General features: G+C 33.5%; 1 protein-coding gene across 1 annotated transcript; it reads left to right on the forward strand.

Moving 5' to 3' along the window:
- Window positions 1-1,069: 1,069 nt before the first annotated feature.
- On the forward strand, window positions 1,070-16,512 carry LOC117176136 (esterase FE4-like). The gene is made up of 7 exons (XM_033366207.1): window positions 1,070-1,262; window positions 13,883-14,048; window positions 14,445-14,784; window positions 14,959-15,315; window positions 15,386-15,546; window positions 15,643-15,938; window positions 16,026-16,512. Exons 1-7 carry the CDS (start codon window positions 1,078-1,080, stop codon window positions 16,204-16,206), a joined length of 1,686 nt encoding a protein of 561 aa, XP_033222098.1. The 5' UTR covers window positions 1,070-1,077; the 3' UTR covers window positions 16,207-16,512.
- The last annotated feature ends 242 nt before the right edge of the window (window positions 16,513-16,754 follow it).

A 16,754-nucleotide genomic window follows, 5' to 3' on the forward strand; every position in this document is an offset into this window, starting at 1 on the left:
ATTTATTCAAGATGCTATGTAACCTCAAATATAGCAAAAAACGGTGTTTTTTGCACTTTTAGGTTACAATATTTCGAAAACTGAGGGTGATGGAATTTTTCTCAGGTCGGATTCGGATTCAGCGCAGCAAAAACCTTCGGGTATACTAGGTCTGGTCTCTGGTTCCGGACCTTTGTCAAATTTTGTCGGCCTGTGTAATTTAATAATATTTTATTTCAATCAACAAAATGAGAAAAAAATAGCATATACATTTGAGTATATAGTATATGCATTTGCCCAAACGTGAAAGCACCCTTTGATGTTTCAAATCAATATTTCATTGATTCTGAAGTATTTTTTCTTAATGTGGAATCACTTTAAGTCTTGAAACGAAAACTAGCAAATATATTTTACTACTTCAATAAATGAAATTTAAAAAAAAACTGATTTATCACTTGAAATCATGAGTTGAATTCAAATTAGTTGGATTTTTACGAGATCATATTTGGAGCGTAAGGTTTCGTCATTAATAGCTCTTTAATGTATTATTTTTTTTATTTCAATTGTTATGACGGATTATTAATGATTGTGTTACTAAAAATAGTAACATCAGGAATATTTTTTCATGTAGAAAATTACTTTATTATTAGTAGCAAATATTAAAATAGAAAATTGAAATTAATCATATTTCTAAAAATATGTAAACTGTTATTATTGAAAAAATTCTGGATTTGTGAAAAATATTTGAATTTTATTAAATTAAAAATAAATTTGCTGATTAGTAGATTCTTATATTACATATATTTGGGTCCATATATATTATACATGAATCCAAATGTATGTTCTTATCAATCCATATATCGGCTCATTAAAGATCCACGCAATACTAAGAAATGTCATTTCTGTATACAGGTAAAAATACATCGTAAATTAATACAAATCACAATCTTGATAAAACAAATTTAGATGTGGGTAAAATACCTTATCTTTCATTATATCTTACATTAAGTCAGATAGACTCGTAAATAATTAGATAAGGTTTGTCAGAAAGAAGAATTCTACTAGTCAGAGTGACTAGAGTGACTAGAAAACATCGCAATGAAGAAGCAACTGGTACTCTTTTTGTCATTGTCGTATTTTTTAATCGTATTTGCGTCACATAAGCCACTGGTGAAGGTACATCAAGGTCTAATTAGAGGAAGTGTATTGCAATCAAAAAATGGAAGAGATTTGTCCGCCTTTCGTGAAATACCTTACTCTCAACCTCCCATTGGACATCTAAGGTAAACCTAAAAATTAATTTAAAATGCCTTTTTCCATCATAGCATTCAGGTTTTTATGAAATTAAGATCTACTTACACCATACAAAATACATTTGAATTTGAATTATTTTATTTTGAATGCTTTATTAGAATCGAAATTTAGAATAGAAAAACATTCACGATTTTTCGTCATATCTTGTTTACCTCAATCACAGGATGATAACAATAATTTACTTTAAGATGGAATACCCAACAGTTCACAGTTTTCAATCCCAGCTATTTGTCAAATTTGTTTATACTGATACATTTTTTCTAAAAATATCTCAATGAAGTACTTATATCAGAGTAAAATTAAGTCAATGTTTCCAAATTTTTGATAACTTTGCTTAAGAGTTAGAAATGAAAACGTACACGAAACGTCTGCTACCCCATCTGTACGAAAGTAAAAATAAAAATAAAAGTCGGTTAAGTAATTCTAAGGAAATTTTGAAAGAATTTGAGATTCACAGATATTACTTTAATTTTGTTGAAAAAAATAATAATGAAGAATAGGGTTCAATATTTTTTAATTGACAATTTTTAAAAATGGCATCAAAATTTATCCCACATTTTTTTAATCTAGTTACGCAGAATTTCTATATTTTAGGATAAAGCTGAAAAATAATAATTAAAATTATTCATAATGCACGCTGAAATTGTCAATTGTGTACTTACTAGATTGGCGAATTTTTAAACTACGAAAATGTATTTTTAACGAAGTGGTCGAGATTTTTAACAAAAATATAAACATTTGACCAAAAACAGTTACATTTTCAACTACATAGTTAATTTTTTATCCACAAAATGAATTTTCAACCAAGAAGATTAGTTTTTTTAACAAACAAGGAATTTTTAAATAAAATACTTGAATTTTTAAATGCATTGTTTAATCTCCAACTAAAACAAATGTAAATAAAATCAAAAATTGGATAGATAAATTTTCAGTTCAAAAATTAATGTTCAGAAAGAAAAATCTTACAAGTATAAGGATTGACGCTGACATTCTGCTTGTAAGGAGATTGTGAGAAATGTCTTCTCGTCTCTCCGTAGCTCAGTTGGTGGAGCATCAGACCCGAGGGGCTGTGCACTGAGTAGTTCGGGAGTCAGGTAGCCGACTACTGCCAAACTACTTAAGGGCATGTGACACAGCTAAATACCTATATTACCGACCTCACTTTATCAGTTCACTGGATGTTTTTTTGAACCTAAGAACTTTTTTTGTAAATAAAATATACAGCTGAAACTTTGAAAAATGTATTAGAGTACAATAAAGTATGTTTAGGTACTGCATTTTGGTAGGAACTTCACTGAAAATTATTTTATCTTTCTTCTGAACCTCGACATTTTTTGAACGTTCGAACTTTTTTTATACATAAAAGATCAGTCTCAATCTTTGAGAAATGCAAGAACCGAAAGAAAACTACGTTAAATTACAAAGCCTAATAATAAAAGATGTAAAAAAATATATATTTCAACTATCAATTCCATCGGCATCAGCATTAGGCTTTGTAATTTAACGTAGTTTTCTTTCGGTTCTTGCATTTCTCAAAGATTGAGACCGATCTTTTATGTATAAAAAAAGTTCGAACGTTCAAAAAATGTCGAGGTTCAGAAAAAAGATGAAATAATTTTCACTTAAGTTCCTATCAAAATGCAGTACCTAAACGTACTTTATTGTACTCTAATACATTTTCCAAAGTTTCAACTCGATATTTTATTTACAAAAAAAGTTCTTAGGTTCAAAAAAATATTCAGTGAGCTGATAAAGTAAGATCGGTAATATAGGTATTTGGCTGTGTCGCATGCCCTTAATGAGACTAACGGACTACTACACAGACTGCTGAAGGTACTACTCCATGATTAGTTTGACTACTCCTCATACTACTTAGGAATACTTTAGGCTTTGGGAAATCCCACCATGACCGAAAAACCGCATCTCGCCAGGGGCGACTGTCATTCGTCTCTTTTCGACTGCAATATGAATAAGTGAGAGGGACCGAGAGAATAATGGAATACAGAATAATTGCGAAAAGAATTGTTATTTTTATAATATTTGACTTCACTTTTGAAAGTAGACGAGTATAATATTATATTCATAATTATAGGTAAAAAATGCAGATATTTTATTTTTAGTTGAAAAGAACAGATAATGAAAAAGTGTATAAACACTTTTAGACGGTTCCTTTGAAATGTGCGTGTTGAAGTTTGCCACATATATGGATGTTAAAGTTGTGTAATCCATAAGAAAAAACCAAGAGTCATATGTGACGGGTTACGTTATAGAAGAAATAAATAAACGGATATCCGTAGATATTATTATTTATTCATAAAAACGGAAGATTACAAAAGGTCGAGAAGCGACGTTGCACGCAACACGGAAGGTCAAATACTGACGCTTTTCATCTCGGGGGAAAAACAAGTATTTTAGGGAAAGCGTAGTCCTTTGTCCCTTAGGAACTTAGATTGAACTTAGATTGAACTTAGTCTCTAAGTTCTTAATCTAACAGTCTTTTGTACAACTGATACATCGTTATTCTGCAGTGTCGGAGCCGTAGCAACAGCTGTGTAATGTACTGCTGGGGTAGTGGTTACATTGGTCTTGACGCAAAATAATCTTATACATAACTTCTTGGGTATTAATTAAGCGAGTAATGCGAAAAAAACTAACTTGTACAATATGTATGTTTTAGTGATTTCTATTGAAGCGTATCCTAAATAAGATAAGACACCAGTTCCTGTTTCGATCCAAGTTTGGTTTATCGAAGGTTTTTTCATTTCTGAAGGGATGTTTCCATTGTGTCTAAACTTTGTCGCAATGTATTAAAATTTTCGTGGTGAAGAGACTCTTGTACAATAGGTAACTGCGGACTTAAGAGTTTAAATTCTGATTGGTCGATGGTATAAGATATGTTTTTCTTAAACATACTATCTATGCGGTGTTCTATTGACTTGCGTATTTTCAGGATTGATCTCGGTGTTTGAATTACACAATCGGAATCGCTATAAATTAAACTAGGTTTGGAGATGGATAAGTTTTGACTTTGCAAGTTACATAAAGTATTTAATTCTAGTTCGTTTTCTGGAATAATAATATATTGGTTAGGATATTTCAAGGGTACAAATGCTAGTTCCGATATTCTGAACGCTGAAAATGGACAAATGTGGTCGGAGATTATCTTATTTTGATTTCGATTAATACTTGTTTCGCAACTTTGTATTTCACTAATCAAGTATGTTGGTTGACTGCGTTTACAAATTTGAATATCGTACAGTTTTTCACATTTCTGCATAGAGTCTAAATCGCTGCGCACATAGAAACTTTTTTCGGGGTTTATCAGGATAATTACATGGGCTGCAATTGGAGCAATGAAGCCATTTCCGTGGTGGATAGGAATTGGGATTAGATATAGGGTTTGCAGATCTTCATGTTCCGGTACGGGTAATCTAAGGAAATAAACAAGCCTTTTATTTATTATTCCGATAGAAATCTCAGAGATGTCAATAATGTGTTGGTAATTCTACGGAACAAGTTTAATGGGATATTTTATGTTAGAATCCTCTTCAATTCTTCTCATCTCTAAAATCAAAATGCCGGGTGTTAGAATCTGTGGGTGTATTATTCCATGCTTTCCGTCATTGATGGCATTAATTAGCAGGTTTAGATCTTCGCTAAATTCTCCAATCGATATACTACACAGCACAATAATGTTGGCTATAGCAAGATTTTTCTGGTTAGAATTTGTACTGTTAATAATTGTGTTAAATTCCTTGACGTGGCTTTCCAAAAGATCATGAAGAAGCTGTAAGTCGTGGGAAGCTGAACTGATCCAGGTTTTCAGGATTCTAGTTTGGTTACCTAATGTTTCAGCCATGACTTGATTATCAGAGTATAGCTTGTCGAATTCTTCATTGATCAGTCTCATATCATGTTCGTCGAGTGTTCCAAATAAAGTCTTGAAGACCGATCCAATGACATTCAAGAGTCCCCTCTTATTTCGAGCGAATCCCAGTATTTGTTGCAGGGTTGTCTGAAGTTCTTCCAGTCGATGGATACGATTTCTTAGAGCCTTTGCCTCAAATTCTTCTGTACATCCCATACACAATCCGTTGGCTTTTTCATAGGACTCTTGAATCTGCTTAAATCGTGGATCTTTGCTCGATGTCTCGATTCCTATCACTAGTTTCCATGTATAATGATACAATTGAGTGTTTCCTGGGTTTTCGGCATATATGGTGGTGTTCTGAAGAGATTTGACAATGATATCTCCTTGTACTCTTTTTTATTTTTATTTCGATTTCTCAATTTGCTCACGGGCTTTTCTAATGTACCTCTCATGTCGTTACTGCCACAAACTCACCAAATCTGGATATTTTAGACTAGGTGTGGTAGCAAGTATCGATGGGACATTTGCATTTCTCCCGAAGGTCAATTGGAAAGAACTGAATCCGGTGCCCTCATGGAACATGGTGTTATATGGCATGCAAATAAACTTGAGTGCTTTGTCCCACTCGGTGTGGAGGTCTGACATGGCAGTCCTAATTAAATCTTTGATGGTGCTGTGGGTGCGCTCTAGGGCACCGTTGCTTTGAGGATGAATTGCTGTTGTTCTAACGTGTTGAATTCTAAAAAGGTTCTTAAAATTTTGCATTAACTCGGATACTAGGTTTTGACCTTGATCAGTTAAGATGTGCTTAGGGGATCCAATTATATAAATAAAGTGATCGAATAACTGTTTGATTATGGTTTCTGATAGTGTGTCTTTTAAAGGAATTAGTACCAGATATTTCGTAAGCATATCCTGAATCGATAGGATGTACTCGTTGGCCTGGCAGGTAACAGGTATTGGACCGAATACATCCTTTGCGATCTTATCATTGGGTTTTTGCGTTTGACATGTGTGACATTTTTTTATATAATCTATTATGTCATTTTTCATGTTGGCCCAGATTCCTAATTCTCTAGCTCTTTGAATAGATTTATTGTCTCCAAAATGTTGAGCCATCAGAGACCTGTGACTTTCTTTGATTATTTGATTCCATTCCTCTTGTGTTAGCTGAGTTGCAGCATTGTAGCATGTGTGGATTTTTAATTGAGGATATTTGAAGCTAATGAATGCAATCAAGATCTTAAGTTTCAAACGCTCTGTGGAGGTGATGGTTGGATCGTTAAAATGCATTCTAAGTATGGTTAATTTTCTGGAAATCGTGCACCTGGCAGTATTGTTCAGTATCTTAAGCCAGTCTCTCTCTGTGTAAGGTGGTAGAACGTTGATGTTTGGTTCGTTAGTTGGTCTTTTAGAGAATTCTCTCCACAATTTCCCATTAGCCTTGGGTTTTTCTACTTCGCGAGTAGGTATTCTGTTCCCAAACCATCGATAGTATTCTTGGTAGATTTGAGGGTCAGTAGGTCTTTCGGGTACTGAGGGAGGTTCTATTGGTAGTTCTGGTGTTGGAGTTTCAATAATCGTGTCCGTCGGAATACAGGTTGGGCTTTCTGGATGGGCTCCTGGATTTCTTATTGAGCTTTCTGTGGTTCTGTTGTATTTAGATCGCGCTTTCGGGGTGCATCCAGGATTTCAGTATCAGGTAACTGTACTTCTAGATCGATGTTTGTTTCCATTACCTGCTCATTTGTTAAGTTTTCATGGATTGGTTGCATCCACGATAGCGCATCAGCGGCTGTATTTTCGGATCCTTTCTTATTTACAACTCTGTATTTATATTCTTCCATTTTGACTCTCCACCGCATCCGTCTCGATGAGGGATCTTTGACATTAATCAGCCAAGTGAGGGCTTGGTGATCAGTAACTATCTGAAATTCGCGTCCCAAAATGTGCTGTCGGAGTCTTTTTACCGCCCAAACTATTGCGAGCATCTCTTTTTCAGTGGTGGTGTAGTTTAACTCTGAGCTGTTAAGTGCTCGAGAGATATAGCAACATGGGTGACCATTTTGAGATAAGGTGGCTCCTAGACCGACATTTGAGGCATCTGTAGTTAAAATGAATTCCTTTTCAAAATCTGGATATCTTAAAAGGGGGGCACTGCATAAGGCATTTTTTAATTTTTCAAATGCTTCCTGACATTCTGAGGTCCAGGCAAAGGTTTTTAATTTTTTAGTGAGTTCTGTGAGTGATTTAGCGGTAGTTAAATAGTTTTTGATAAATTTTCGATAATACCCTGAAAGTCCTAAAATGACTTGACATCTGCAGCATTCTTTGGGATTCTAAAATTTGCTACTGCTTGTAATTTCATAGGGTTTGGTTTAACTCCGTTCTCTGTAATTAAGTGACCTAGATACTCTAATTCGGGTTTCAAGAACTCACACTTATCAGGTTGAAGTTTGAGACCGGTCTGGCGTAGTCTTTCGAATAGAGTGACCAGATTCCGGTTGTGCTCCTCTATCGTGGAACCAAATACAACAATATCATCCAAATAGACCATGAATATCCTCCGATTCAATCCTCTCAAAGCGTTGTCCATCATCCTCTGGAATGTTTCTGGGGCATTCTTGAGACCGAATGGCATTCTTTCAAACTCAAAATGCCCTTTAGGTGTTGAAAACGCAGTGAATTTTTTTGAACCTTCCTCCATGGGAATCTGATGAAATCCAGCACGAAGATCAAATGCGGAGAAAAATTTGGCATTTCCTAAATGATATAAAATGTCTTCGATCATTGGGAGTGGATATGCATCGTGATCCGTGATTTCATTGATCTTCCGAAAGTTCACCACAACTCTCCACTTTTTCAGGCCTGATGCGTCGACTTTCTTTGGGACCACCCACAATAGTAAATTATAGGGTGATTCTGAGTTTCAGATTATCTTTTTAGTCAACATGTCGTTGAGTCTCGATTTCTTTTTTGTGACATTCTGGAGGTTAATAGGAGCAATTATTGACAATCTTGTCTTGTGTGAGAACTATTTTATTTTTAGTTAATTGTGAGCTTGGTAATGGGTCACCTGGTAATGAAAAGATGTCGTTATATGAGTGGATGATTTTTGTGATATTTTCCCTGAGGTCTTGTTCAATGTGGTTCTAACAAGTGTTTTCCATGAGTGATTTCAAACGTTCGGATAGCTCACTCTGAGTTATATAATAAACCGTTTCTTCAGGGGTTTCCATTTCAATGTACTCATATTTTATTTCCTTCATTTCTATTTTCTTGAATTCTGAAGATTCATTAGATATGGGTATAGTTATTGTTTGGTCTTGTATTTGAAGTATTGAATCTGGAAGGTGGGGGTTATCAAAGATTATTACCTGACCATCTTGTTTTGTTACCGGAATTCGAACCAATCTAGTTTGATTTGGAGGTATGAATATTCCGTCATCGAATAATTCATGTTCATACAAATTTAGTTTCAATCTTTTATTCGACAAACTATATGCGTATTGTCGCATAAATCGCAATCGTAATATGCCGTCCTCCGGCATTGGGAAAATATCAGGGACCACGTGAAATGTATGAGGCTGACTGAGATACTCTATTGTGATTTTATGTTGGGATGTTTGTTTATCATTACTTATTCTGAATTCTTTTTTAAAAGGCACTTTAGGGATAATCTGCGGCACATGAGATTCTTTAATTATGTTTATTGACGATCCTGAGTCTACGAGGAGTCGTGTTTGTGACGAAGAGGGCACGTGAGTGGTCGATTTTTTTTAGCGTAGCAGGTATATCCCTCTCATCACCCGAGTCTTCCGAATCGCTACTCTCATTGTTCTCAAAACTTTCCCTTTTTCCCTTCGGTGAGCAGAGCGTTACCTTGTCGAGCCAATATTTTAATTTCCTCAACCCTTTTCGCGTTTTCATCATTTAGGACCCTTAAATTATTCTTCAAGAATCTTCGATTCTCTTCCAGAAGAGTCAACTTCTGCAAGACGTTTTGAAGGATTTGATTTATTTCGGATAGATGAGTTTTGGAATTTGAGGCGGTGGACATTGTAAGGTTAGTTTCTAAGTTTTGCCCTGCTAAATGTTTTAGGTACGACGTACCTAAATGTTTGAAATGCTAAAACAAGACTAACAATTTTCATATGAATTAAGGTTCGGTTGCGACGAGAAGGATGCTGGGCCTCAAGGTGACGTCCTGTCTGGACACTGGCTCGTGAGCTGCGTTTCCAACGGTGTCAGCTTGGCTGAGTGACGTCTCTCCTTCTCTAGGACCTTATCCCTACAGAGTTACTATCAAGCCTACTTAATTCAGCCGGGTTACGTATTCCTTGGTGATTCCCAGTGAAATTCCTTCACCGTGTGATGGATGCACTATTTAGTCCGTAGACTGATTTCACAGCAATGCACTTTCACAAAACTGCACTTAATAAGGCTTTCCAGTTTCTTTTTTTTCGAAGATCCGTCGAGTTTGATTCCGTAGAGTCGTTTCGAGGGATCCTGGCAGGATCGCCAAAATTCTGTGACGGGTTACGTTATAGAAGAAATAAATAAACGTATATCCGTAGATATTGTTATTTATTCATAAAAATGAAAGATTACAAAAGGTCGAGAAGCGACGTTGCACGCAACACGGAAGGTCTAATACTGACGCTTTCCATCTCGGGGGGAAAACAAGTATTTTAGGGAAAGCGTAGTCCTTTGTCCGTCAGGAATGCAGTCGGTGGGGCTGTTACGTAAGGGAGTAAAGTATGCTAAGTCTAAAAGTGTCACACATAGCAAAAAAGTAAAAACACCTCTGGATTCGTTTCGGAAATATCTAGATGTGCCTTTTTTTGTTTTTGTTGTAATCCCATTTTTTAAACAATTAGAGCATTTGTTGTTCAGCGTACTGTTGCTTCGTGCCTGTAGAAATGGATTTCAAAGTGAAAAAACTAAGTGTCATGTCAAAAAAGTAAAAACACCTCTGGATTTGTCTCGGAAATATCTCGATGTGCATTTTTTTGTTTTTTTGTTTAAGCAATTTTTTAAACAAATACGATATTTGTTATCTTTTGGCAATTGTTATAAACAAAGTATGCATCGAATCAGAAAACCAAGTGCACCATTGCATTATTGTTTATAACAATTATAGACTGATTGCAAATGGTGTAATTTTTTAACAAATTGTTTAAACAAAAATAAAAAATGCACACGAGATATTTCCGAGGCGAATCCAGAGGTGTTTTTACTTTTTTGACATGACTCTTAGTTTTTTTACTTTCAAATATATGTTTACGGACACGGAGCAACAGTGCGCTGAACAACAAATGCTCTAATTGGTTAAAAAAATGGGTTTACAAGAATAATTCGTATCTAGCTATGTTCGTGAGGAATGCAATAGTGCACTTGGTTTTGCGATCCGATGCATACTTTGTTTATAACAACAGCAAAAAGATAACAAATGGTGTAATTGTTTGACAAATTTCTTAAACAAAAAAAAGTTTCACCGAGATATTTCCGAGACAAATCCATAGGTGTTTTTACTTTTTTATATGACTCTTAGTCAACACGAAAATACGCACAACTTTTGATGACATGCCATTTCCCTATTTTGTTGTTACCAAAATTTTCGTAATTAAACGAGCTATCGTAATTAATCAACTAAAGCATTGCATTTGATTGAGAAGTTAGAACGAATTCTATTTGTTTATAAAAATTGTTGTTAATTTCATCAACAATGCTAAAAAAGTTAAATAACAATAACGACTCAAAAAATGAAAATTTTGCAAAAATGTTTTACGGCCGTTTCCTTTATGTAAAACTCTAACTTATCACGCATTCTCGAAGAAAAATCACAACCCATAAAAAAAGTGGCCCACTTGACAAACTTTGACACTTGAGAAGTCAAGTTTTTCAAAAAATCGAAGTAATATTCAAAATTATAGAGATTTTTTTGTAGAAATTTTTCCAAGGAACAATTTTGCTTTCGTATATTTTTTCATATCTAGCCTCTTTAAAAAAAACTGGGAATTTTAATTTTCTTGAAGTAATTTCAACGGAACTGTGTTTTAACGTTCTAAGGTATGTTTTTAAAGTTTTAATTTACTTTTTCACTTATTTTGTCTTGCTATCCGCTTCCTTTTTACATTCTGATCATTTGTTATGGAGAAAGTATTAGAATTGTCGGAAAATTAACATCACACTTTTTCAATGGATCTCAACGTTTCGACACCCGCGGAATCCGAAAATCAGGTTTTCACGATGGCGTCTGCCTGTCTGTCTGTCCGTCCGGCCGTCCGTCCGTAAACACGATAACTCTCGAAAAAATGAACGAATCAAATTCATCCTTGGCACACTTTTTGTAGATCCTACTAGAAAGGACAAATCGTGAACCAGCCATTTTTGATAAAAATTCAAAAAGTGAGCGCATTTTGAATATTTTTGAGACAACTTTTTTCTGAATTTGAAAATTCTATGTACGGATATTTATAGTATTGCAAAGAAAAAACAATTTATTCTTATGACTTTTTTCGATAAAAAGAAAATTCTCAGAGTTATGGCTTTTTCAAAATTTTTTTAATCGACCTAATATAAAAGTTCGAAGCCAAAAAACGAACGATATGAAAAAAAGTCAACAGAAAAAAACATTTCTTTTTCAAAGCCCTACAAGATTATCATAACCAATTTTTGGTTTCTCTTAAAAAATGGAAAATTCTAATTTTGATTGCACAAAAAATAATGGAAAGTAAAAAATTCCATTTTGTGGACAAACTAGGTAGGATACGAAAAAAGATGAATTAACAAAAATGGTTATCTCAGAAAACATCTATAACTTTGTTAAGAATCACTTCTTGATAGGACGCTTATTTTTTGTTTTATTCGTGAAAAATAACGTTGACAAAAAAAATGTGCGGAAAAACGACAAAAGTTACGAGAAAAAAAATCCAACAAAACCTGTTTACAAATGTCTGTCGGAAATCGAGCGCGAGTATCACGATGAAAATATGAAGACGCATATAAATACTGCCATCTAAAAGAGATCTTTTTGATAAAGTTTTTTTCATGCATTTCAAATGCAAAGAATAAATATCCGAGCGCGAAGCGCGAGGTATCATAAAGTTAGAGCGCGAAGCGCCAGGTATCATAAATTTAGAGCGCGAAGCGCGAGGTAACCTATTATCGAGCGCGAGGTGCGAGATTCAACCGTCGCGCGCCCTAGGCGCGCTCAAACTTGCGAGCGAAGTGAGCCGTGCGCGTAGCGTGCGATAACAATGCGTCCGCCAATTGGGTAGATTTTTCCATTAATTAATGTTTAAAAAATTTCAAAAGATTAAATGAAACTACCGAAACCATTCTTGATTAAAGTTAGAACTTGATATGCCTGTTTTCGTGATTTTACCAAAGCTAATATATTTCACAAGTTATGATCTCTTCACAATTACATCACCTACGCAGTCTATATGGATTATATATTATACATCTATGCCAACGCACTTGCAAATGCGAGGCTTCGACTGGCCAAGTCTTTTGTGGTCGATCAGACCGGCAATCGAAAGGACCTGGGCTCATATCCCAGCGGAGCTAGAGAGCGTTTTTTAACAATCTTAAAAAAATAAAAATAACAAACAAAATTAACATCTTAAACTATTAACTAATTTCCCTGATCGAAAAACCTACATCAATAATAAAAATAAATAGAATTTTGAAGAAGATGAATTTTAATTGAATAGTTGAATTTTCAACTAAAAAAAAGCTTTATTAAAAAAAAATTGGTTTTGAACCAAAAACGGAATTGTTGAATTTAATTTATTTTAATTTTAGTTAATTTACTATGAAAAAAGAAAACACTTTAAACTCAAACTTGTATTTCCAACTATAAAGGTTCAATTTTTAAATAAAAAGATCAAATTTCAAACAATAATAGAACACTTATATTTTTGGTGATAGAAGTTTATTTTCACCGAAATACAGTTAATTTTTAACGAAATAGTTAAATTTTCAACCAAGGAAATGCATTTTAAACTCAAATTATGAAGAAATAAATGAATTTTCAACAAAAGAGGTGGCTTTTTAATTCAAAAAATCAATTTTGTTGAAAAAGACGAATTTTCAACCAAATAGACGAATTTTCCAATTTAAAAGAGAAATTTTAAACAAAAAACTTGACGCTACAAAAATAAATTGGTAACCAAAAATGAAATGATTTTCCTACAAAATAGTTAAGCGTGCAATTAAATATACAAAGTTTTAAACAAAGAATAAATTTTTAACAAATTTTTTTCGATCTGCAAGGAAGAACCCGAATTATTACGAAAAAGGATGCTTTTTTTTAACAATAATTGCATTTATAACAGAATAGCAAAATATAAAATTAAATAGTACAAAACGTTATTGAAGCTAGATGAATTCCAAACTAAAAATATAATAGCAGACTTTAAACCAAAAAGAATTAATTGACCACTAAAAAGTTGAATTTTCTTATTATTAGATACTATTAATTCAGTTCGCATTCAAGTGACAAAATAAGAAATTGAGAAAGAAGAGAAAGCGTTTAGAAACAAGGGAAAAAAGGGAGAGTTTTTAAAAAAAGGGAGAAGTGGGGAATAGGAGAAAAAGTCTTAAGCCTGTACCCCCCTTCCCTTAAATTGGTAAAGTATTTTGTGAACAGATCCTGAGATGAAATTTACCGATAATAAATTTACTTTTATTTCTATTCTTGAAATTTAGATTCAGCAGTCCTTTACCGGCAAAAAGATGGGATGGAATTTTGTCGACTGCGGGCAAAACATCTAATTGTGTTCAAAAATTTTTTGGTGAAGGAAAACTCATGGGCAATGAAGATTGCTTATATTTGAACGTTTATACGCCAGTTTTAGAATTTAATTCATCAAAGGTAAATATAGAAATTCCGGATAGATTAACTCACATATTGTCACAGATGAATGGTCGGGATCCTTAAGGGGCTAAACCATCAAATTTTAAAAATTCACTTTTTTTTCTTTTTGTATTGTTCAATCGTATGGTACTCATCTACGTGTCGTGCTTTTTTCCAAAAGTGAAAAAATTGAATTTAAATTTTTTAAATACAATAAAAAAGTTCCCCAAAAAGCTATCCCAAGACGTACTCGGTGAACAGTTTTTCCGTTTTCCTGAAAAATTTTCCAAAAAAGGGGTAGCCATATATTGTTCACGACCATTCATATGTTTATACACATTTCTACCAACATTTATATGTAAAAATAATTGTTAACGGAACTTTTCTTTTATCACTTTTTCTTTTTTCTTTTAGTCTAAAAACACCTTCGATAATAGTTTATTGCCAGTGATGGTATGGATGCATGGAGGTGGTTTCTTTTTTGGAGGTGGAGGCTCTTATAATCCAAAATACCTACTAGATGAGGACATAGTATTGGTCACTATAAATTATCGGCTTGGAATCATTGGTTTTCTCAGTACCGGAGACTCAGTGGCACCGGGAAATTTTGGATTAAAAGATCAAGTTCTTGCATTGAAGTGGGTTCAACAAAATATTGAAGCATTTGGCGGTGACCCAAATCGCGTTACCATATTTGGTGAAAGTGCAGGAGGAGCTTCTGTCACTTTGCATGCACTCTCCAATGCATCTGATGGTAAAAGCACTAGTCTTAATTGAATTGCATTGTTTTAATGGCAAATTCCCGTTGATCAATTTGATTCCAAAATTTGATCAAAACTAATTTAATGCTTCTATACAGATTTTGGAATTTTGTATTTGATCAGCCAGTTTCATTCGTATGAACGCTCGATATTACACGTTTTTTCAGGTTTGTTTCATCAATATATTGCTCAGAGTGGAAGCGCTCTTGTTCCTTGGGGATATCGTGACAGAAGTCTCTTTAAACCTGATGTGAATTCCATTGCGAAAAACGTGGGTTGCCCAACAGACAATTCAGAAATAATCATCAAGTGCTTGCGAGAAAAGGATGCTTTTGAATTAGTGAATTTAACGTCATACCATGTTTTTGATTTTCCTGATTTAAAATGGATACCAACAAATGAAGTAGAGTCGGAAGATGCTTTTTTAACAGATAGTCCACAGAATTTAATATCAAGAAATGAAATGAGGGATTATCCTTTTATGACTGGTACCGTTGCTGACGAAGGATTATATATTACTGAAAGTAAGTTTTATCTGTATTAAAAAAAATTGTTTGAAGCTAATTGTTAATTAAAAATTATTTTTATCAACAGCTCTTTATTTCAATTCATCGCATCAATCAATTAAACAGGCCTTGGATAAAAGTATTAAATTGAGTGCTAAACATTACCTATTGGCTGAAGATGAAGTAAAGTTCAAAGAAATAATTGATGAATTTTATTTTAAGAAATCCGAATGTTTGCCTGAAGATAAGGTTCGTCATGTTGTATGGACTCGCAATTTACAGTATTTATAAAAACCTTGCATTTTTTAGCAATTGCTCATGATTTTTTTCTTTTTTTAAACACAGCTTCTCGCAAATTACACTAAATTATGTGGGGACACACAATTCATATATCCGAATTCGCTACTAATCGACAAAATGGCTGAAGTTTCTGAAAAAACTTTTTACTCATACGTTTTTGGTTATCGAGGTGAAGAAAATCAAATTTCTTTGAATAATGGTGAAAAGGAAAATATTGGAGTTACGCATGCCGATGATCTTTTATACCTTTTTCATTCCAAGGCCCGAGACCCTCTAAACGAAAATGATGAGTACATAGTTGATGTAATGGTTGATTTATGGACGTCATTTGCAACGACAGGGTACATATATTATAATTTCTCAATAAAATTGTAATTCTGCGACCTAAAAATATTTAGAATACTAAGCGATTTTTTTTCTATTTCTAGAAAACCAGTTTCTGATCTTTTGGATGTTCCTAATCTTTGGGAGCCATATGCAAAACAGAAGAGATTTCTTCAGATTGGCTGTGCTACTAATAATACTGATCCATCTGTTACTCTTCAGGAAAACTACTTTTCTGATAGAATGAATTTCTGGAAAAACAGTTTTCCTATACTTGTAATGTAGTTTTATATATGCATACAATCCATTATTGTTTAACCAAAAAGTTGCATCTTAGTAATTCAGGTAAAAGAAATCAATATTTAGAAGAAACCAATTTCTTCTATTTGTTTAAAATAATAAATATTAATGACGAAGGGCAATACTATTCCTTGATAATAAACGAGAACTAATGTGTTTTATAAAGCTAATTGCTAATTTAAAATTGAAAACTTGTTGTACAGAACTAGAGAACCAACATTTTGGCAAAAATTGGTTTTTGCTTACAAAGTTCTTAAACAATCAAATACATGACTCTGTACTTGTCTCCCATTTTCTTCTCTGCTTTTATTTGTCTAGCTTCTTACCCTTTTTGAAACCTTTTTCTGACCATATTCCTCTTCCTATAAGTTTATAAATACAATAAAATAATAAAATACTTCTTTTTCCAAATAAAAATCACTTAAATATAAATATTTACTACTTTTCTAATGTAAAAGTACTCATCAATTTTCAAACTAAAATTTTAAATCTTCATTTTCTACAAAAAGCTACTTTTATCAGTTTTTTAAATT

The sequence above is a fragment of the Belonocnema kinseyi genome, chromosome 7, assembly GCF_010883055.1.
Source record: "Belonocnema kinseyi isolate 2016_QV_RU_SX_M_011 chromosome 7, B_treatae_v1, whole genome shotgun sequence".
Lineage (NCBI taxonomy): Eukaryota > Metazoa > Arthropoda > Insecta > Hymenoptera > Cynipidae > Belonocnema > Belonocnema kinseyi.

What these genes read in the sequence shown, in the direction of transcription:
- LOC117176136 (XM_033366207.1), top strand. Translation starts at nt 1,078, where the DNA reads ATGAAGAAGCAACTGGTACTCTTTTTGTCATTGTCGTATTTTTTAATC. An exon ending in TAGAATTTAATTCATCAAAG is followed by an intron (nt 14,049 to 14,444) that starts GTAAATATAGAA and finishes TTTTTCTTTTAG; the next exon opens with TCTAAAAACACCTTCGATAA. An exon ending in ACTCTCCAATGCATCTGATG is followed by an intron (nt 14,785 to 14,958) that starts GTAAAAGCACTA and finishes ACGTTTTTTCAG; the next exon opens with GTTTGTTTCATCAATATATT.